The sequence below is a fragment of the Artemia sp. Qi Xiang Cuo genome, chromosome 20, assembly GCF_049724085.1.
Source record: "Artemia sp. Qi Xiang Cuo chromosome 20, ASM4972408v1, whole genome shotgun sequence".
In the NCBI taxonomy this organism is placed as follows: Eukaryota; Metazoa; Arthropoda; class Branchiopoda; order Anostraca; family Artemiidae; genus Artemia; species Artemia sp. Qi Xiang Cuo.
Genome location: NC_142813.1, coordinates 43723249 through 43747026, shown reverse-complemented (window position 1 = coordinate 43747026; position 23778 = coordinate 43723249). Strand labels below are relative to the sequence as shown.

Below are 23778 nucleotides of genomic sequence, written 5' to 3'. Positions count from 1 at the left end.
TTTCTTCAGAAACAAAGTCGCTAGAATACGTAAACAAAAGTGAAGTGTTTCAAGACTAAGTGTTAACAATAAAAAAAGTAAAAAAAAAAAGTGATTCAAGGATGTAAACAAGAGCAAACTTTTTTCTATCGCAAATATACAGGGAATTGATCTCTTTTGTGTTATTAATTAAAAAAAAAACCTTTTTCAACAAAATAAGTTTTTCAAAAAAAAGTAAAGAAACCCATTAAACCAAAATGGGCACAAATAGAATCAAATAATCTACCAAGAATACAACTACCACAAATCAGTATCAATAAATAAATGAAATGCAAAACAAACATAAATTAAAATAAATAAGAGTCAAACTCAAAACGAGCAGAAATTAAAATAAATAAGAGTCAAACTCAAAACGAGCAGAAATTAATAAAAGGAGGGTTGTAAACCCCAAGCTTTCTAAAAGCCAGAATATAATTTGTGCTTTACTGAAAAAGTTCTTTTAATGTTTTCACTTTTCTACTTTAAGAAATCAAAAATCAATTAAGATTTAAAGGAATAAAGTGAAAAAGTGAAGTGTTTCAACAATAAAAAAAAGTAAAAAAAGGGTGTTTATAAGATGTAAACAAGAGCAGACTTTTTTTCTACCGCAAATATACAGGGAATTGATCTCTTTTGTGTTATTTTACATACCTTTCCACTAGGAGCATCAGTTGTTGCGGGGTACATAAAGATTCCACCATATTTCAAAGTTCGATGAACATCAGCAACCATGGAGCCAACGTAGCGCAAACCATATGGCTTTGAGCCCTTAAAAAAAAATTGATCAAAAATCAATCATTGTAAACACTGAAAAGATTGATATATATATATATATATATATATATATATATATATATATATATATATATATATATATATATATATATATATATATATATATATATATATATATATATATATATATATATATATATATATATATATATATATATATATATGTATATTAGTATATATATATTGAAAGTCCTTAGCATGAACAATAGTTGAAAGATCACGGGGGGGGGGGGGATATTTGTTCAAAAACGTCATTCTCTTAAAAAGTAGTGTCCTAAAAGGCAATCATTTCATGGTGGTATTTGTAGTTGAATGGTAACCCTATGACAATCTCCACTTTAAAACCTAGTACGTATTTAGAAACTAGATACGCAATACTCAGGCAGGTAAATAGGATTTTTTTTTTCGAGGGCTGAGGCTAAAAGAAAAAAAAGGTTATTGGATAGTTTGAACCAGAAGGGCCAGGAGATTAAAGAAAATTAGAATATCAGGGGGCACGAGCCTCCTCCCCCTTGAGAATACCCCTGGTAGTACTGCATGTACAGACATACATAGTTAGAAAAAAAATATGTATTTATCAACACGATTTGGAGACTTATGCCCCATCATGTGTCTGACAAAATTTGGAATAATAAAGAACGGGGGAGGGGAACGCGGTTCACTATTTAAGTCTTTTTAAGAATTATATAAAAGTTAGCACCCTCAAGTGTTGAATTTGAAGAGATGGGGTTAAAAATGACCCCCTACCCTGCCGTAGATACAGCCTTGGTCATCAATATAAAACTTCTTTACAAGATGGGAAGTGACAATTCAAATTCTCATTTTTGGCATATTTGTCTCACATCAAGTTTCTGGGTGTGATCAAACGCAAGTGAATTTTTGACCACGTATGTTGCTAAGTGAAAAACAGTGGTATCACTAAGTGAAAAAAAGCAGAAAAACACCAGTAACAAGTTAATAACAACAGATGACATAGAATTTGACGAGATTTCAACTTGCTTAACAAACAAATACAGTACAACTTCCAAAAAAACATCTTATCTAATCAACTTGACCTTAGAAAATTAGAATTGTCTGCCAAGAAATCAGCAAAAATAGCAAGATAAATTTTGAGCATTAATCATTTGCAGCTTTAATATATTTTCTGATTATATAGAAATATATTTTACTCAGTCCTTTAGAGGATTTAAGGGCACAGTAGCCCTCCTTTTTGTGTGGTAATTATATTCAGTTTAAGTTTGGCTTTAGGATATTTATTTTGGTTTCTGTTCATTATAGGTTCCATTTATTCATCCATCAGAGGTGATTTTAGGGGAGGGATAGAGGGGGTAGGATTTCAAATCAATAATCTAACTGTTATAATCATTTTGTAATTTTTGAACTTTTATTTTTATTAAAATAAAGTACAGGGCGCAGTTAATAAATGAAAATAAATAATTAATTAATAAAAAAAAAAAAATCAAAAAATAAAAACTATGAAATAATATTTAAATTAAAATAATCGATAATAATTAAATAATTTAAATATTATACTAAAAAATAATTAAAACACGAATTATTGATTAATTAATAATCGAAAACAATTTTGCTAATATACGAAAATATTGTTAAAATTTTGCCTGAAAATTGTGTGGGAGAAACGGAGAAGGGGGAGGGTGCTAATCCACATTTTGCCCCGGGCGCAAGAGAGGCCAGAATCAACACTGTCATTCATATTAATTTCTGAAGCTATACAATGGGTTTATTATAGGCCTATGCCATCATTACAACTTGTTTTTGGTTTTGCTTGGCTCACAACTTTTCTTTGAAAAAATTGTTTTTACTTAATTTCGGCTCGTGTTAGTTTTCATTTATGCAGCCATAGTAATGGGCTTACTCTAAGAAAACAAATCTTTTCCTTATTTTTTGTCTGAACTGGGGTCTCCTCGGCCCAAGGACTCAAGGATATAAGTTACAAGTCGATTAGAAGTCATTTGGCCCTGCTTTGGGTCCCGTTTTCTGGGCACACCCCCATACACTAAACATTCCTTGGTGCATTAGAGTTTTGTTGGCTTAGTAACTCATGGCTGTAATTTTGAAGCCGTTCAGAAAAGTTCTTTGGCCCTTTTCGGGTGCATTAATGAAAAATAGTTTGTTTTTTTTTTGTTCGTTTGCATTAGGATTTTATTGGCCCAAGAGTATAAGGTTCTCTTCAAACATGAGCTTACAGATGTCTCAAGTCGTTCCGAGGAAGAAACAAATTTTAGACATGATTTCGAGCACTGTTCTCAGAGGAATCAACTCTTGCAATTTTTTCTTTTGCGATGCGCTTTGCTTAAGCAGGCCTTTAAGTTTCCCTTTTTTGGGCCCCACTTGCAAAAAGGCCAACTTTTTTTTCTAGTTTTCCTTTTGCATTCGGGTTCCTCCGATCAAAGGACTCATAGATAAACGTTCCAAGACGATCAAAACATACAATTTTTGCCCTTCCAGAACCCCCTTTTTAGGGAGGGAATGTGCCCCAAACTCATTGTGTTCGTACATTAGGGTCCTATTGTCCAAGGGGAGTTACAGCGGTATGTTTCAAGCTAATAAGGTAGAATGTGGTTAACTGGTTTTTGGGCCCTCCAAAAACATGCCCCTCTCCCAAAAAACGTTGAGAACTTTTGATCTACGGAACGACCCTTAAAGGTTTGAGATTAATTGGACAGCCAAGACCAAACATGTCCGCCTTTTTTCCCACGACAAGACATATTTGTAAAGAATTGGAGATCTGCATAACTTATAATCCTCCCTTCTGGGGTTACGTGGGTAGTGTCATTCCGGACAAATATTTGTTGGACCTTTGGACCATTCTGAAACTACGGATTCGATGCCTTGAGACGTAAGGGAAAGGGCATGACAGGGGGGCTAGTAACCTTCCAAATGTTCTTGACCCTTAAAAAGGGAACTAAGACTTTCTACCACCCACCAAATGAGCCTCCTACGATGTTACCGCAATATAGCTTCCAAACAAAGTGGTCAAGAAAAACTTGTGGTCAAAAACAAGAAAAACAGTGGTCAAGAAAAACTCAAGCTTTCGACTTAATGAGCCTTATCGTCTTAGAATCACTATAAAAAGTCGATTGTTTTGACTTTCGATGGATTTATTGTTATCAAAACTCCTTTTTACGAAATTCATTTAAAATTATAACAGTCACTTCTTACTTACATTTTATTAACGATGTTATTCAAAAATCCGTGTCTAAATTCCACTGCGATTTTTCTTTCACTGCAGGGTTTTTGTTTTATCAGTGATAATTCTATTGTAAATACTAAAATTTTTAAGTACCCTACTTAATAAATGTTTGAATATTTTAAATACTTAAAATACTTGAAATGTGGCGCTGCCCTTAAAACCTCATAGTTTTGGAACAACCGAAAGAAATTTCTTAGTTCAGAAATGATTAGACCCATGATAAATCCCAGGGACAAAAACATTTTTTATTCCTAAATTCGTGGCGCAAGCTAGAATTATACTTCTTTCTTTACTAAGTCAACGCTACATGATAATGAACTTTCGTCACATCAAATATTTTCTTCCCAAATTTTTATTATTTATTCGTTTTAGGTAGTGAAAGAAGATTTATTTTTCAGCTGATTTTCGACACATAAATTTGATTTAGAGACAGGAGATAAGATAACATCTTATTGAATTAAACTACATCACAAGCGACAAGCTTACCTTCATAATAAAACAAAACTAACACATGATATACGAAAAAAAAAACAGATAAGCAAATAAAATGTTGCTCAGTTACGGGTCAGAACTACACCAAGGTCCATATTAGATTTTCAAAACACCAAAAGTTTGGTATCAAAATTAAGGATCTTAATCAAAATTAAGAAGGTGTGAGGTATTTTTTTTAAATAAATTTCGAAAAATTTCGAAAGGAGGGACTGAAGCTATTTTTATGCCTCTGAGTTTCAGTAAACATTGTCCCAGTCGAGGGACTTCTCTTTTTCCAAGGGGCCTCCCTTAGAACATTATTGACATAAATTATTTGTTGGGTATAGGGATTCTCAGTTGCCTTACTGACAAATCGGAGGTACATACCCCCGATTTATCTTCAAAAGTTTTCATTTAAACTTTTTAAGCAAATAACAGTACGGTATTTTACCTTCATTTACTATTATTCTGAAACAAATTTTTTTATGGAGGTAATGTAAAAGTTAGGTTTTCTCTTTTTTGTCAAAAGATGACAAGTGTACATAAAATAGGACAAATGTAGGTCTCTCCAATTTCAACCAAGGAGACTGGCAAATTCTGAGCTTATACCAGTTTTAAGAAGGTCCCTGTTCACCTTTTCGAATTTACGACAATTTGCGCTAGAAAATATCTTCAAAAAGGGAAATTGCCAAAGAGACTGTTTTTGGTAGTATATGGTGACTTGAAGTGTGTCTATTTCAGCTGCTATTTAATAAAAAAAAAAGAGTAGGTCACGTCTAAAGTTAAAATTAGATGTATTTTGAATTTAAAATTTGTCATCACTGAGAGGAGAGGAGGTGGGTTTAATTTAAAAAAAAGACTTAGGTTAATTTTATGCAAGAAGGACAAGTTAAATATTTAATATTTGGAATCATACCCAAAGAGAAGTATTTTTCAATATGTGGAAAAAAATTTTTACAAAAATCATATGCTATTTTTGTAAAATTTTTAACCTTTTAGACAAAGTGTAGCGTATTATTTCAGACAATCGTTGCTATACAAGAATTTTTTAATATTTTCAAAAATGACAATGTCTTCAAAAACTTGTTTAAAAAAGGTTTCTTTTTAAACGACCTGTCACAAGCCCTGATCGACCAAATTTACATTTTTTCTACTCAACCTACGAAAAATTTAAAACAAACGAGAAAAATGAAAAAAAAAATAGATAGGATAGGATAACCAGGACACCAATAGATAGGATAACCAAATAGATAGGATAGATAGGACACCAAGGACACCAAGGATAACCAAGGACACCAAGGATATAACAATGGTTTAAAATACGAAGGACATCGACATACAACTTCTAGACCCGTCATATTAAAAAAAAAGATTTTCTTTCAGTTTTTCAAAACTATTTTCTCTCAGTTTGTTCAAAATTAAGAAGTTTGTTCCAAAGTTTTAATCTCGGTGTTTCAAAATTATGAAGTTTTTAAGGCAGTATCACATTTTTGTCAGTGCTACCCCGCTTAACTCTGAACATTAATAAGAAAGACACGTTTTGTCCAGAAATACTCAAACATTAACAACTTGTTGATTGCATAAACAACTGTATCTCAAAAATAGATACACTTTCTGAAGCTGCTTGGTACCACATGTTTTTAGAATCATTTTGCGCTGATTTTTCATCAGTCTCTGTCAGTTAACCTAAAAAGAGATAAGAGAAGTAGCAGAGGGAAGAATCGATATGGGATATTCATCTTTTGAGTTTTGCAAGGGACAAATGCTTTTCCAAACATTGAGCTAAAAGCAACGAATGGGGGACGAAATAAGTGAAAGCGGAAGAACAGCGTGGGGCGGGCAGAATCTGCGGGGAAAGTCTTTTGAAAAAATATTTTTGGAGCAACAGTTAAGCACTGAGTTTTTTGAAAAAAAAACCAACACAATTCTTCTGTATACAAGTGTTCTTTACTTTTTTTAAGAAACCAATTTTGTTCGATAAAATTAAATTCAATTAAAATTCAATATCAGTTGGAGTATGCCAAGAAGATCTTAGCTCGCAACCATTTATGGTTCTCTTGGACCTTCTTAAATCAAAACCATTTATGGTTCTAATTCAATTTTTCAAGAATATTTTAGCTCAATTTACAACCATTAATAGTTCTTCTTGAAAACGACAAAAAAAAAAAAAATCAAAAATTTGTGGGAAAGGCTATTGGATTGTCAAATCGATAATCTAATCAGCATGACTTAGTCCCTCTTGAAAATTCTCTGTCTCGTATACGAAATCGATAAATATTTGGATGCTGAAAAAAAAATCGAATACTTTACCCTCTTTAAATCGAGTTTACGATAGAAAAATGCGAAGGCAAATACGGAAAGATCCTAATTGAGAATTTTCTTTTTTTTACAGCCTCAGTGTTCCTTAAAAAAAAAACACAAAAATTTACAATTTCTACAAGACAATTTTGCCCTGAAGAAAAACAATTTTGCCTACTACTACTAAAACACACTGCAGCAGCAAACCGCTTGAGAACAACACAGCTACTCTTGCTCGTCCGCTCTCCTAGTCTATTTCAGTCTCACTTTACACCAATACAAGAAGTTCCCGTATCCCTTAAATCTCTCCTTACAATATCCTCCCATCATATTCGGGAACAACCTGTTTTTTCATTTGGTCCTAGATTGTCCTTGATTGTCGGTCCTAGATTGTTTGGTCCTAGGTTGTCGGACAAGTACGATCTATGGAAATATTTGTTTGGAAGGCAGTTGTTTAAAGAAAATAAAACAAATGATAACCTCTTTTTTTGAATTGACGTATTCAAGAGTCGATTGATCCCATTTGCCCTGATAGCCCTCATTGATGCTGTAGATTTTACCTCTTGGTTTTACCTTCATAGACGAGTCAGTCAAAATAAATTCACCAATAGCCTGAAATACAATTTTTATGATATTAGACAACCAACATTTTGCCAACCTTCACCCAACTAACCTTCAGGTGAGTTAGTCAAAACGAATTCACCAATAGCCTAAAATACCATATAACATACATTTTTGAAAGAGTAGTTAGTACTACTAGTTTTATATATGAGATTGCATCTGATTTAAACAGAACAAGAAATCTTCTCTTTATCTTCTTCATAGAATACAGATAAAAGATTCATCTTTATTTATGCTTTATTATGGATTATTTTCGTATTATGTAGGATTATGCTTTACAGTGTACTACAAAGTCTAGTCTATGTGATTATCATTTGTATTATTATTACTGTTTTGGGTGGACTCAAAAAGCTGAATCGAGACTCATTGGCCCATTGGCCCAATTGTATTTTTGCTCAATTTGGCCCAATAATCCTAATATTAATAAAAGCTAATTTATATATGAAAGCATACTAGTATGGAGGGGGGTGCTCGTCGAAGATAGGTTCAGAGTTAATTCCATCTAATCTTTACCTAAAAAATGCAGACAAATGCCACAAGAGTGCGCACAGGTCGGTTGCATACAAGATATAGAGAAAAAAAATAGACCCCGATGACTGCATTGATAGGGTGGACATTACTGTTTTTATGAATAGCAAAACCTAAGAATACAAAATAATAACCTCACAGTAGGTAAGGGGCCCATCTAAAATTGGTCGAGGGGGTCTATCTCTACGAAACGCTTACAAGGTATAAAAAAACCTTTCCAATCACTGGGAGTGAAAAAAGGCATTGAAGGTGCCGCGTATCTCATGAAACACATTAACCCTTTTCTCTTTTGCTCCCTAAAATAATAAACATACCAAAAACAGTTGTTCTAAACGAAAAATCGTCTAACCCAAAAAAGGCTTTAAACGTTCTTTCCCAACAATCAATAATACAGATTCTTCTAGAATGCCTTCATCCACTAGTCACATTCACAGATAGATTTAAAAAAATTTTAAGTCAAGAGATTTCTTTTTCGGATTTCAACTTTCTTTTTCGAAAATCAGCAATAAAGATTCCTATCAAGCCTTTGTCCACAAAAATTTACACAATAATTTTTGTATGGTGGTAGAAAGACTGGCAACCAAGTAGGAATACAGGCATGGAGCTTCCGACTGTGCAAAAACTGCAAAATTTTACAACATTCCAGATAAAACCTGTGCTCCCTTTGATTTTTTTTTTAATTTAGAATCTCTAATTAATTAATTCTAATTAATTAATTAATTCTAATTAATTAATCTAATTTAATTAATATCTCTAACTCAACGACAAACTTACACAACTTAGTGTCATATGCCAAACTTCTCAGATAGATATGTTTATGTATATTGCTAGATATATTTACATAAATATTTATATGTACAATTTCTCTTCTTATTTTAACCCTCAAACAAAAAGTTCTTTAGTTTGATCATTACAAATGACAATTTTAAATGTTTAATAAGTAAAATACTCAGCAGAACATGTCTCAAAAATGCTGGGCCTCTTATAACAAGACAAACATAAAATTATACATAAAAGTTTATGTACAAACTTATACATAAACATAAAAGAGACAAGCATAAACTTTTACAAAAATCTGCTTTCCGACTGCTCGTTTTAGGCATTTGTTTTGTATGATTGCAGGCAATACCCTAAGAATTTACTCATATTATATAGCATACAAGTTTTGAATTCAGTTGATTAGTTTTAATTTAACCAGTTTTAATTTAATTTAATAAAACCAACACTTGATTTTCACCCAGTTTCTATAAGGGTATTTCTGAAAACATAAGCTTTCTTTGATCCAACAAAACAAATTGGCATTAATATTCATCCTATAGGCATGTATCTTATTTCCTTTTTCCTTTTTTAGAGTTCATGCCATTTTCAGAGGTCAATTGGTAAGCATTTGAAGTGTGAAACCCAAAGCAATCTATCTAACAATCACTTATCGCCTATATATTGACTGTCATGCAACAATAATTGTCAAGGATAAAATTATTCCACAATACACTTAACCATCCATTAAATAGATAAAAAAACCCATTAATAATCTAGTAAATTAGCTCAAAAAGAGAAAAGCAATCAATCGAATATTACAAACTATTTTAATAGCTTATTCATAATAACCGAAATTACAGGAAAAATTAATGATGCAAACTGGCCATAGATGTCAGCCGCCCAAGGCCGATACACTTTTAAAAAACAGGACTAGACATAGGGTGTGGAGGGGGGGGGGGCAAGCGTCCCGGGTGGCACTTTCCAGTGGCGGCAAAACAAGCTAAAACTGTAATATTTGTGGGCAGAAATTGTAATATTTACAGCATTGATGGTGCAGCAGGGGCAGCAAACTCTACATTGCTTCGCCCTCGCCTGAAAAAAAAAACTAACTCCAGCTCTGGTAAATAATATTCATTCGCACTACATTCGAGTCTCTACTTCGGCCACAGCCAAGACTCCTCAAATGTTTTATGCCAACTTTATTAATTCATACCTGTTCAATCAAGGGTTATGAATTCGAAGAGTAGTACTATTCTAGGGACCAATAGTTCGTCATTTCTGAATACATGTCCATGGCATCCAAGCCGCCATTTCTTGATACACACTGAGTGGGTCCGAATGACTTTATTTATACAGAGCAGGGTTGTTTTTGCCAAAGAGAAAAAAAGAGGGTGGCTTAAGCCTCCTCCCCTTAGATATGTCAAGAATTTCATAAGAATACGCGATTTATTCAATGCTTAAAAATCATTTCAATTGTAAACCCCCTCCTAAAAAGTAGTTCTGACGAACCCCAAATCCCGGGAACAAGTCTGAGGGAAACACAGAAAGACCTGTACTTCTCAAAGGAAATATATATTGAAAAACAGAACAAAGAGTAAAACAAGAGAGGAAGAAAAAAATATACAACAGTTTAAAAAGCTACCAAGACAAACCATATTACTGTTACAAATCTTTGTATTATATTAAAAAAGAAATTTATCGTGAGTGTTCTGCCAGCGGGTCATTAAACTGGTTGACAGAACATGATTCTCTCAAAGGAAGATAGCTCATATCTCTCTAGTAGGCCTGTACAATTCGTTTTGGGTTCGCGTCTCATTCATCAGAATTTTCGCATGCAATTATCCAATATTGTGAAAGGTAAAAGTGCTTACAAAATACTACAAAACCAATTAAAAGTTTAAAACCAAACAGAAAGTTTTAAAATCATACCTAATCTAAAAGCTTAAAAGTCATTATTTTTTAAGCAAAGATTAAGCTGTAGTTCTTTTTAAAGAATCACATGCTCATATACACCTCACAAAGAGGCACACCCTTCAAATTTTAACGCCTGTCAACCTATCTGCTAAAGTGCTGAAATTACTATTAAATAAAGCTAATCAATACAAGGATGAGAAATGAAATTGTCATGGATTATGAAAAAAAAAGGAAAATTAAACTATAAGTCACTAAAAAGTCCAAAAGCATTACATAAGACAAATGGGATTCGCTGTCTAAAACTGAGCAGTTAAAGGTTCAATCAGGGTTTTGTCGTTATCTGAAGTTTTTATTAAGATCCCCGCTGGATTACAGGAATAGTTTTTTTTGCAAAGGTATTGTGAACCTGACCCTTTTGATGTAGTGGATTCAATAGAATGCGATACGTTTAAGAGAAGTTTAAACCGTTTGCTTCATTTTATTCCATTTAACAATATTTACCAGTGCTGTTTAAATTAATTTTGCATTATCTATTTTCATTATTTAGAAATTGATTTTTCTTTGTATTTTTTTTTCTTTACTCCGCTTCTTATTTGTATGCTGTAAGAGGGCAAAAATAAACTTCATCTTCCTTATCTTAAAACCATAAATGGAAATTTGGCATCACTGTGAAAAGGCACAACGTTTCGGTCTGAATATCCAGATTTCAAAGATGCATTTCTGCCTAGGCCAAAAAATTTCAGAAAGCCCTCTAAGGAAGAGGGTAAATTACCCCCTCTTCCTTACATTACCCCCTACGTCACTACAGATTACCAACTAACTCTTAACGGTCTCCCACTTAAAAAGGTTGACAGTTTCGTTCATCGGGGATCCGAGGTGGATTGGAACGGGAGGACGTGATCAAGATGTGAACAAAAGAATATCTAGAGCTAATGCACTTTCCGCCCAGCTTCACAAACATCCCTGGGTACGTTGAGAATTTAGCTTGCGGACGAAGATAAGCATATATAAGACGAAAGTGAGACCAGTCCTACTCTATGATTTTGAATCGTGGCCCGTAAAACGGACGTGCTCTAGATATATTTGACCACCGATGCCTACGTTCAATTTGAGCTTCCGAACGCCAGATCAGACTTCGAACGACTATATCCGTCAACATTGTTTCAACATCGACAAAATCTCAAGTGTCATCAAGCTCCGCCGGTTCTGCTGACTTGGACACGTTTTGCGTCGCCCCAACGAAAGCCATATTGAACAGATACTTTACGTTGAACCCTTATCGACATTGCGTAGAAGAAAAAGGAGAACAATTCAAAATTACTGGTCGCTCGTTACGCAGGATATGGAGCCTGCTGGCAGTTTCCATATATTCAGCTAAAAAGGAGACAAGCAATGGCTAAAGTTCGTCGAAGAATTGGCACAAGACTGGCCGTCATGAGAGACCCTCATTAAGAAGCTTCGTACGGATACCAGATGAGGCAGAAAAACTTCGTCCCACTACAAGTATAAGTAGTAAGCAGTAGAAAGGAGGGGGGAGAGGAATCCTCTAAACGGGCAGATCGGTTTGAAAGTCTAAATCAAAACATCAGTTTAAGTAAAAAAGGGCGGAGAAAGCAAGTGTAGAAGTAAATCTACCATACATCAGTCTTTTAAATGGAAGATCTCACTATATTTTGAATTCTCTCAAAGGTTTAATCTTGATTCTGGCCAGGTTTATCACCTGCAATATTAACAAGGCCACAATTTGAGGTTCGACTCCTCCAGCCTCTTCAGAAAAAATGTGAAGACAAAAAAAAACAAAAAAAAACACATATTCTGTCGTAAAAAAACGAGATATACCTCACCCATAGCACCCTCCCCCCGAAAGACGATCCTGGATCACTTTATTCTCGGACATAGAAATCATCTTTCGTTAAGATCTTAATGAAGACGTTGAATTACAGCACGTAAATACTTACGGGGTCTAATAGAAATCCATTAACACCATTGCCAGTTGAGAGAACCATCATGGTAGCGCTGCCGTAAAGGGCATATCCAGCAGCAACTACTTTATTACCAGGCTGAAGAGCATCCTCCACTGATGGACGTCCTGATGATTGTTTTCTGTTGTAAGAAATATATATATATATATATATATATATATATATATATATATACATATATATATATATATATATATATCTATATATATATATAATGTTATTTTAAAACCGTCTAACAACTAAAAGAGTCAAATTTAAAAGTTCAGGAATAACACAGTTAATATTACTTATAGGGGGATGGGAGGCGGGAGAGGAGCACTCTTTAAATAGGCGGAAACTCCTCATTTTATGTTTTAAGGTTTGAAATAAGCAGCCCAAATACATATTCAGCACTACTGCCCAACATTTCGTGCATTCCCAAAAATTTTCAGTAGGGACATGGACGCCAGCTGGGGGGTAGCAATGACACTTGGCGTCCCAGGGACATAAGAAGACATTTCAGTAATGTATCAAAGGAGAACTGCCATTTAGCAATGTATCATCTCATTTAATTTCAGGTAAAAACAAGACTCCTGGTAGAACTTGCCCCATGAGAAAATTTCCTCGCGGTGCTCGTGAGCACTGACCCTTTGTACTTGAAGGACCTTTAGAGTGTAACCTATAAGTAAATAGAGTCCTACGTGAAGTAGGTACACATACATCATGCCACAATACTGCACTTAGGGTATAAAACACTGGTTCTAATAGAAATGCAGAAAATTTTACTATACTAAATACCAAAATTATACCAAATAATACACTGACTTACAGATTTAGATCATGTTGGGCAATTCGACGTTTTCGGTAAACATTTTGTCAGAAAGAAAAGATGTAAAGAAAGCCAAAAATAGTCATATATTATAGAGTATAGCTCAACGTCTTTATTGCAAAAGAAAGAGGTTCTTTGTAAAAAGAAAAACGTGATATGAACGCACACAAGCAGTACAAAGTAACTAAGCATGGTCTCTGTTGAAGCAAAACTTTTTATATTTATTGCAGAACAAGATTTGATTTGTTAAATTTTTGATTTTTATCAAGAATTAAATTATAAATTGTGAAATTCCAAATTGTCTTAGCTCCCTCTAAGAAGATCTTTGACTTTATTCACTCTTGCCTAAGTCCTATAAAAACTAAAAGCTTTATTTCTTCTTCAAGTACTATTACTCTGATCTTTTAATAACACAAAGCTAGAGCAGGAATTGCCCTATAAATTTAAATTAATTTTATCTAAGGATTTCTAGTTTGGGAGCGTGAGCAAAGTAGCCATTGCCATTTAGCCCCATCACGATTGTAGCTTATAAAGAAATTCCCTGCTTGTTACCTAATCAGCGTGGTCCTAGAACTTACTTTGGCTTATCATTGTCGTCTCAAATACTGAATTCACTATCAAGATCCTACCTAAATTTTTACTCTAACTCTTACTTTCAAACGCGTTTCATTGGGTTCAAAACTTTTTCTCGCTATCTAAGATAACCGGACAAACATCATTACCGAGCGTCATTCAACCTTATGAAAGTGAGTCTACGCAATAGTTTTCACTGAGTAAAGAGCCATACGTCTGCAATGCTAAATCTTTGTCTTTATTTAGTCAATAGTAAATCAAATACCAGCCTGAGACGCTGTTTAAAGAAAATTGTACCCGGGTTAGGTAGATTAAGGCAGCTCATATATGACCCTGAGGCTGAACATTTGTTACACGAAGCAGCTCCAAAGATGCACACAGTGGGCATGTATTCTCTTTGCGGGAGCCCTATGGTGTACAGGTTAGCCCTATGGTGTAAAGGGTTAATGAAATTAGAAACCTGTGTTGTTAATATTCTCCTGAAAAGTGCGGGTTCCAGGAAGCAACCCTAACGAACCCCAGTCTATACTAGATATTCACTGGAAGTAAATTAATCGATTGACTGTAGGGGACATTGCGAATCTGAGTCACTGACAGTGCAGACGAGTACTGAGTGTTTCCAACGGAATCCATAATGCTTATCGATAATAAGGTTATTTGACTCAAGATATGTTGAAAGGATTTCATTTGAATGAGGTTTTTTTTTAACAGCGTGAGGCAATATGAGTAAAATCTATAGAAATGACGTTCGCAGACTTTCACACCCTTGGGTAGCCTTTGGAGCAAAGCCAGAGCCGAAAGAATGATGACAAAACGCTAAATAGTTCGGCAATACAGCAGTTGAGGACAATTTTTGGGATGCTATCTGAATCAGATTGATTTACTCACGTCGTGGAACTGTAAAACCCAGGAACTTTCAGAGCAGAGTAATTGACGTGGCTGAGAACAGTATCCATGCGATGAGGGAAGTCAGGGATTCCCTAAAGATGGTCATATATACTTGACAATTCGACGAAGACCTTAGAAAAAGATTCTCTGCTCGAGAATCTTGGATTATAATCTCATCAGATTGAATGACGGGAATGTATCTCTTTTGACAACAGCATCGCTTCCTCAACAACTCTCCACAAGCTTTTTGCGGAAGCATTTTCGAGTTTGGTGGCAAAAGATCCCTTATATTGTTGCTATGATTGGCGTATTACAGAAACAGCATCACAACACACTTTCACGCATCCAACTATAATCCTCTTTGCTCGTACACCAAAACCAGCAATTGTGTCATTTCTGCTTTACTCTATGACCTTTCTTACAGTTGGCATTGAACCGGAGTTCACATTTGCTTGGTATCTGTCGTCTCTTAGGGTGCAAGAATAGGTTTGAAAATTAATGCTAAGAAGAATAAGTCGCTAAGACTAGGAATAAGTGAAGATGAAAAGGTGACGTTGGGTAACGAAAATATCCACCAAGTGGACAGCTTTACTTGCCTACGTAGTATTGTTAGTAAAGACAGTGAATGCAATGAAGATGTCAAAAGTAGAATAGCCAGGGCCCAGGGCGTTTTTTACAGTTGAAAAGAGTTTGGAAGAATAGGAAGATACGTCTGAGAACCAAGATTAGAATATTGGAAGCTACAATGATGATAGTGGTCAAGTATGGCTTTCATGCATGGGCGCTCCGAAAAACGGAGAAAGATTTGCTAGATGTTTTCCAGAGAAATGATCTTTTACCCAACTGAATGACCGTATCTCAAACAGAAGGCAGTACGAAAGTGTGGTTCAATCCTGCTTTCTAGGGGTAAAACGAGACAAGATGTCCTGCGGATGGATGGCAGATGGCCAAAGATCGTCCTTTTCAGCCAACCGTCCAGGGCCAAACGAAAAGCAGTTTGTCCCTGGTTGGAGTGGAAAGATGTCGTAAGGAAAGATTTAAGGCAAATGGGAGCTTCCTGGGAGGGTGTAAGGAGGACGGTTTTGATATGATTGGGATGGAGGAGGAGCTTGCGGAGCTGTATTGGGCTCAGGTGGCTTTATGCTGCAGTGAGTTGTTAGTGTTGTAGCAGTTGTGTCCTCTTTTAGATGGTATATCATTTCTGATAAAATCGACATGACCCGTTCATATGCCTCCATAGTCTTGATAGGGCCTTTCTTGAGGAAGACTTTCCGATTCTGGACAGCAATACTTGATCCGTCACTCGTGCTTGATCAGTAGCAGAATGCAAAGGTTAACCTTGTTCTACAACAGTCAGAAGTTTGCTAGCAAGAGCATGAACATTCAGCTATAAAGAGTCAGGATGATCGGCCAGGGATAGATCAAGACTAGACTGATCTATCGGGGATTGTGTAGGTATCAAAATCAACATACTGCTCAAGTCCATAGGACAGATCATACGATTCAAAACCCTCCTTATCAGTCTCTTTATTGCATAGCCATGATTCATATTAAACGCTAAAATCCACATGTAGAATGATGACTAATTTGGGGAGCTTGCTTCTGACGTCGACGAGGGAGTACTCGATTTTCCGGCAATTCGGGAGATTTTACGCGACACCAATGGTGATAGACATACTTCAGAGGTTCACCTTGACCCACGGTTCTTCTTTGTTCTCTGAGTCTGGGGTATTTAAGCAAGTATATGGAGCATGGCTCAGTAGGTAAAGAGCAACAAACCCTCCACAATTGGTAGCACCAACTCAGGACCTCCGGTCTGTCTTTTGGATTGTGTGCATCTGTATGGTAGCCTCACTATTCATTATATCATGGTTAATAGTCAGTTTTAAGGAGGTATACAGGGAATGGGAGGTCTCAGCGCCACGTCTCTTTCCAATAAATCCTAATTTTTCTTGTTTTTTGGCACTTATTAGTTGAATGATCAAATATAGCTTTTATATTGTTGATTACCCACCAATTTTTTTTTCGTTATTGAGCCCCTCCCCCTGAAAGAAATCATGCGCACCTGCTTAGTCGGCTTGACAGTCCAAACAAAGGTACAGACCAGACTGATCTGAGACCTAGTAAGTTACTGTGGGATACTATAAACAAGTTCGTCTCCGTAATCCTGGGACACACAGAAAGTCGCTTGCAAGAAGTCTGTCTTATCTGAGGATTATTTACTTTTGATGTTTAAAGCAAAAAGGCTCTAAGAAAACAAAACTTAGGTACTTGTTAATTAAACGAAACACACACAAGAAGTGAAGTTGGGTTAATCCTAATGAAATATAACCTTTAGTTCATATAATAATATAATTTAGGCTATATATTTGCACATTAGGGGAGGGGGGTAAAGTGTTTGGACAGCGCCCCTAACCTATCCAAACCCCTACCCCCCTAATCTGGAAATATATAGCCCAAATTATACAAGTCCAACACATTCTATAACCCATCACGGTACTTACGCATTAGATGGTCACTTTTATATATTGTGCATGGAAACCAGTCACGAAAAAGCCGCCAGACGGGTTAACTGCAAGAGACAACTATAGAGAAATGCAATGCAAAGCGTGGTTTTCATTGCGTTTACAGTATTTAAACTGTTGTTTTTTGGGGTGTAGGGGGGGGGGTACCAAGGTTGAGTTATATTACCCATTTAATATATGGTCTTCTTTACACTCCACCCCCTCCCTAATGTGCAAATATATAGCCCAAGTTTGTTTATAAACTATTATATATTCATCCTATATTATTTTATTTCATTAGCATTAACCAAACTTGACTTCTTTAGCAGTATATAGAAGTGACCATCTAATGCATAAGTACCCCATCACTTGTCTTTGTGGCTATGAAACCGGTTTTCTCAGATCTAACCTAAGCATAATTCTTGAGTGTTTCGTTTAATTAACAAGTACCAAAACTGAAACCGAAGAGGTAACAAAACACTTTTATAGTAAAATTTCGAAAACATAAAAATTGAGCTTAATTGGTACATGACTTAAGAGCTCAATTTGAAGTATCTGAAGATAGGATAGAGAAATGAGAGGACATGGGAGTAATGCTACCCTCAAAATCAGTCCAAGGGACTTCCCAAAAAAAAGAAGCAAAATAAAGGCCGAGTAATGCAATTTTTTCCCTCCCCGCCCGCTCCCCCGCGGATATTATTATATAAAAACGCTGCAGCTTTATTGACCCTAGGGCTAGTATTAAAGTTCAAAAATTACAATAAATCCAATTTAAAAATAGAAAACAATAATAGCATTAATAACAAGTAATAATAAACCCAATAAAAACAGTAAAAAACAATAATAGCAATAAAAAACTATAAATAAATCCAAAATAATAGTGCCAGAAATGCCTGGACTTATAGGTGTATTGGAATAAAAATAAGTGAAAGATTACTTGAAGATGGCAAATATGGAGCCAATTGAGACCAGGCAGTCAATATTTGAGCTCCCATCAAGTGGGTCGAAGGTTACAATATATTTTCCATGTTTGTCTGTTTCAACCTGAAAATAAACATACACTCTGTTTCAATTGTACAAACAAAAGTTTTTCACAAACAAAATATTTGTCCTTACTATAGACCACAAAGCCTTCTGGCGGCTAAAATGTTTTTAATATAGTTCACAAATCAAAAAGCTTTACAACGTTCTTGCCTTACAGCCGCTCATTGCTGCCAAAAAACAGGCTTCCAATTATTACAAATTAATTTACAATTTGTTTACAAATTTATTTCAATTTGTATCCATTTTTTATTACTTCCTGACTTTCAATTGCTGATTTGTTTCTCAGCATTCTTCTTTATACATTTTTCCAGATAACAACGAGATCTTATTTCACATTTTTCCTTTAGCCGTACAGAAGAATGTCTTTACCAACACAACTATGATTGTAAACCGAACACCACGGAGCCTTTTGATTGGATAGTTATAAATTATTAAATTAATCAGCCAACAAAAAAGCTCTCCAGTCTTTAATGTGTTGCAACCATTCATGCTGTCATTAAATAAATCTGCAAATAAACCAGATTACAACGTTGCCAACTTTTAATTTTCATGGTAGCATTGATAACTTTTAATTTTTCAGGCTACAGTGTTGAAAACTTTCACGTTTAAGCTTTTGTTCAGATTACAGATTTGACAACTAAGTGTTAGCTTAAACCATATAAGAAGTGATCAACAAAACTGTCGCTATGAGCCAAAAATCTTGGACTCTAAACTAAGTTTTATTCAACAATGTAAAGCGCTCCACTTTTTTTTGCCTCTATTGAATACTGTCCCCAAAATAATTGCTAATAAATAAAAGTTTCGGTGTCGACAACCCTTCATTTTTACATTACTGCAACTACTGCTACTCCTACTAACAACGCACTGAAGCACCAAGCCGCCTAAGACCATAAAAGCTGCACACGCTCCTCCTCCATCCCATCCTATTCAAAGCTTCACTTTTTACCCCTTCCATTAAAGTTCTAATTCCCTTTAAATCTTTCATTATGAATTATCCCATTCTGGGGTGTCCTGCTTTTCGTTTAGCCCTAGATGGATGGCCGAAAAGTACAATTTGTCAACCTAAAACGAGTTCTAGCCATTTCAACATTTTTCTCATGAAAACTTTATTTTTCATATTAAACGCTTGACATTGCTTTGCTTTTCAGATTCCAGATTTGACAGCTCTTATATTTTAGCCCTAAAAATATGAAATAGTGTTTTCATTAGGGTCCGAACGATGTATCGGCAGGCCGATCGATATTATCGGGCCGATATGAGGGTCTGTGTCATTATCGGATATCGGAAAATATATCAGTAATCGGCCGATATATATATATATATATATATATATATATATATATATATATATATATATATATATATATATATATATATATATATATATATATATATATATATATCAAGAAGGCACACTTGTGCCTCTATAAAGAGGCGACCCACCACAATGTTAAGCGATTTCAGGTCCTAGAGGTCGCAGAGAGACGGCGGTAATCGCATTTTGTAGCCCAAGCTCAAACTAAGAAACTTGCAAAATTTCATCCTCCTCCGACTTTATCTTCATGGGGTAAACTGGGCAGGAAGTTTCGACCCTCCCACCACATTCCCCCTTTAACGTTGTCCGATTGGGCTGAAATTTAGAGGTTAAGCTTTCCTAGGGCCCGGGAGCTTATCCTCGAAATTTCAGCTCAATCCGATCACTACTTCCCTGTTTTCAAAAAACCAAATATAGCCACTTAAAATTCATCATTTCTTTTTTTTCTTATCCACGCCTACAGGCCACAGTTGGCAACTGATCCGGGTGAATGAGGACTCATTCGAAGCAGAATTTGACCTGTTAGGGCCTTTTGATATTGTCAGACCGAAAAAATTATCCCCCGAATTTACATTTACGAAAAACCTCGTTTTCCTATAATAGCCCATGTTAATTTTTCCCACCACAACCCCCTTTAACGTTGTCTGATCGGGCTGAAATTTTGAGAATAAGCTTTTCTGGGGCCTGGGAGCTTATCCTCGAAATTTCAGCTCATCTGATTATTCCTTCCCTGTTTTCCAAAAACCAAATATCAAGTTTTGTGGGAGTTTGCGTGCGTCAAAAATAGATCCCATTAACTAAAAAACAATTACAATTGTGTCTCTTTAGTCCATCGGTTGATACTCCAGACTGTCAGGCGGAAAACCCGGGTTCGATTCACCGTCAGAGCAAATTTTTTTTATACTGAATTTAAACTTTAAAAAAGAAACTCAGTTTCTTTTTTAAATTATTTGAAAAAAATTACGTTTTCTAAAGAGTTAAAGAGGGTGAGTTACAAGGTCGACCCTTAAAACGTACAGGGATTAGGAGGCACTGTTGGGGGGCTGTTAAAGAGGCTGAGTCACAAGTTCGAACCTTAAAACGTACAGGGATTAGGAGGCACCCTGTACGACGTGATTTGAGTATTCAGGAATTAAAAGCCTTAACACAAGAATGTTCAAGAGCGGGGGGTTTGGGGGGCGGAAGCCCCCAACTTTAACTCCTGACACGATCAGCTAACAGTTAGTCAAGCAATAATAAGTAATAAACTGTACAAAAACGTGCAGAAATTATTTGAAAAAAACTACGTTTTCTAAAGAGTTAAAGAGGCTGAGTTACAAGGTCGAACCTTAAAACGTACAGGGATTAGGAGGCACAGTTGGGGGCTGCCGCCCCAAACCCCGCTTTCGCAGCCTTTAAATAAAAAAAAATTTCTTTAAACTGAAAGTAAGGAGCGACATTAAATCTTAAAACGAACAGAAATTATTCCGTATATGAAAGGGGCTGTGCCCTCCTCAACGCCTCGCTCTTTACGCTAAAGTTTTTATTGTTTAAAAAAAGAGTTGTGAGAAAGTCAAACTTTAGCGTAAAGAGTGAGGCGTTGAGGAGGGCACAGCCCCTTTCATATACGGAATAATTTCTGTTCGTTTTAAGATTTAAAGTCGCTCCTTACTTTCAGTTTAAAGAATTTTGTTTTTTTATTTAAAGGCTGCGAAAGCGGGGGTTTGGGGGCGGCAGCCCTCAACTGTGCCTCCTAATCCCTGTACGTTTTAAGGTTCGACCTTGTAACTCAGCCTCTTTAACTCTTTAGAAAACGTAGTTTTTTTCAAATTATATATATATATATATATATATATATATATATATATATATATATATATATATATATATATATATATATATATATATATATATATATATATATATATATATAACTATAACTATATGTATATATATATATATATATATATATATATATATATATATATATATATATATATATATATATATATATAACTTGGCCAGAAGATTGGCACCAGATTTCCTCAGGTAATTTTTGATTGTCCAGTCCTTGGGGAAGGAGCCACCAGCTAAGTCTGACCATAGTGAAGAGAGCAACAGAAGTGAGTCAAAGTATATTTGTTTTCAATACTTGTCAATACACGCCTGGTACAGCAATGTTCTAAATGTATGGTGACTTTAAGAACGTACATCTTCTAACAAAACAACTAAAAAGAATACAATAAACCATACATTTCTGTTTAGTGAATGTTGATTTGCGTGGGCGAAAGAATTTTGTTTTTTTATTTAAAGGCTGCGAAAGCGGGGGTTTGGGGGGCGGCAGCCCCCAACTGTGCCTCCTAATCCCTGTACGTTTTAAGGTTCGACCTTGTAACTCAGCCTCTTTAACTCTTTAGAAAACGTAGTTTTTTTCAAATTATATATATATATATATATATATATATATATATATATATATATATATATATATATATATATATATATATATATATATATATATATATATATATATAACTATATATATATATATATATATATATATATATATATATATATATATATATATATATATATATATATATATATATATATATATATATATATATATATATATATATATATATATATATATATATATATATATATATATATAACTTGTCCAGAAGATGGCACCAGATTTCCTCAGGTAATTTTTGCTTGTTCAGTCCTTGGGGAAAGAGCCACCAGCTAAGTCTGACCATGGTGAAGAGAGCAACAGAAGTGAGTCAAAGTATATTTGTTTTCAATACTTGTCAATACACGCCTGGTACAGCAATGTTCTAAATGTATGGTGACTTTAAGAACGTACATCTTCTAACAAAACAACTAAAAAGAATACAATAAACCATACATTTCTGTTTAGTGAATGTTCATTTGCGTGGGCGAAAGATCCAAGATTCAATCGGTTAAAACGATTATATCCAATCGGAGGTGCAGCTAATGGGGGAAGGGGTGTTATAATATGTGTGTGTGTGTGGGGGGGGGGTTTAAGGTGTCACCTCCACGTGTCAATACCTTGCAAAATTTACCTATTTACCTTGTAAATTTAGCTTGTGTGTCCGCATTTGTCGGCATACTGAACGATTTTGTCGATACATTCTTTAAATCCTTCCTCCAAACCTAAAATTCTAGCTGCGCCTCTGTATCCAGTGTGCCTAGCATGAATTCATTAGTTAAAGACTATATCATAGTGCGGGCGAAAAGTGCCAAAATACTTCTGAGTTTAAGGAAAGCACCAAAATTAGCTGAAATTTTCTTTCGAACATACTCTTTAACATGGCTTAATTACGCAAGCAAAATTTTTCCTCGGAACGCCGTTAAGTGGCTTGAAATCCTAGATGGCGGATGAAAATTACGAGTTTGTCCAAATAAGAAAACATGCCATTCAAATAGGCTAGAACAGAGTAATTGATGGCAAATGTTCTGAATATGAGCTTAAAAATAAACTAAGTTGTACCTTAGTTCCGCTTTGTGCCTCAAATCCAAGATGGCGGTCGAAACAATGAGTTTGTCAAAATGAAAAGATATGATCGGTCAAACAGGCCAGTATGGGGTAATCGATGGCAGAAGTTCCGAATATGAACGTAAAACTAGACTAAGTTTTACCGTAGTGCTGCTAGGCACTTCAGATTCAAGAAAGTTTTGTTAACACAAGAAGTAATGACTTCAAATGGGCAGATTAGGAGTAATCGATGCTTCAGATTCTGAAAACGCACGTATATACACATAAATATACCTTGGTTGTACCGTTGATCCACTTGGGGTATAAAATTAGTTGACCCGTTGTAAATCGAAGATCGCGGAACAAAATGTCTGTTTTCCGAATCACGCGAGGTTAATAATCTCGATATAACAGGTTGGAGTGAGTAATTAATTTAGCAGTTTTAAATATCGTTCTGTCATTCCGACTAACGCCTAATAGTAGTAAAGTCCGTGCAGTACACATTGCCTAAGTATGAGACCAAGACGCGTCCAATTTATGACCTTTGTTTACATTTGCTAAACTA

At 35.1% G+C, this 23778-nt stretch overlaps 1 protein-coding gene across 2 annotated transcripts in view; it reads right to left on the bottom strand.

Annotated features, from left to right (window-relative positions):
- The window catches only part of fbp (fructose-1,6-bisphosphatase), a 46737-nt gene that overhangs the window by 4949 nt on the left and 18010 nt on the right, over positions 1 to 23778 (bottom strand). For both annotated transcript variants that reach the window (XM_089106311.1, XM_089106312.1), the window contains exons 3-6: positions 18311 to 18417; positions 12577 to 12721; positions 7277 to 7408; positions 670 to 786 (exon numbers count right to left, since the gene is read on the bottom strand). In XM_089106311.1, the coding sequence (XP_088962437.1) occupies positions 670 to 786; positions 7277 to 7408; positions 12577 to 12721; positions 18311 to 18417 (501 nt within the window). The remainder of the gene's footprint in view (positions 1 to 669; positions 787 to 7276; positions 7409 to 12576; positions 12722 to 18310; positions 18418 to 23778) is intronic.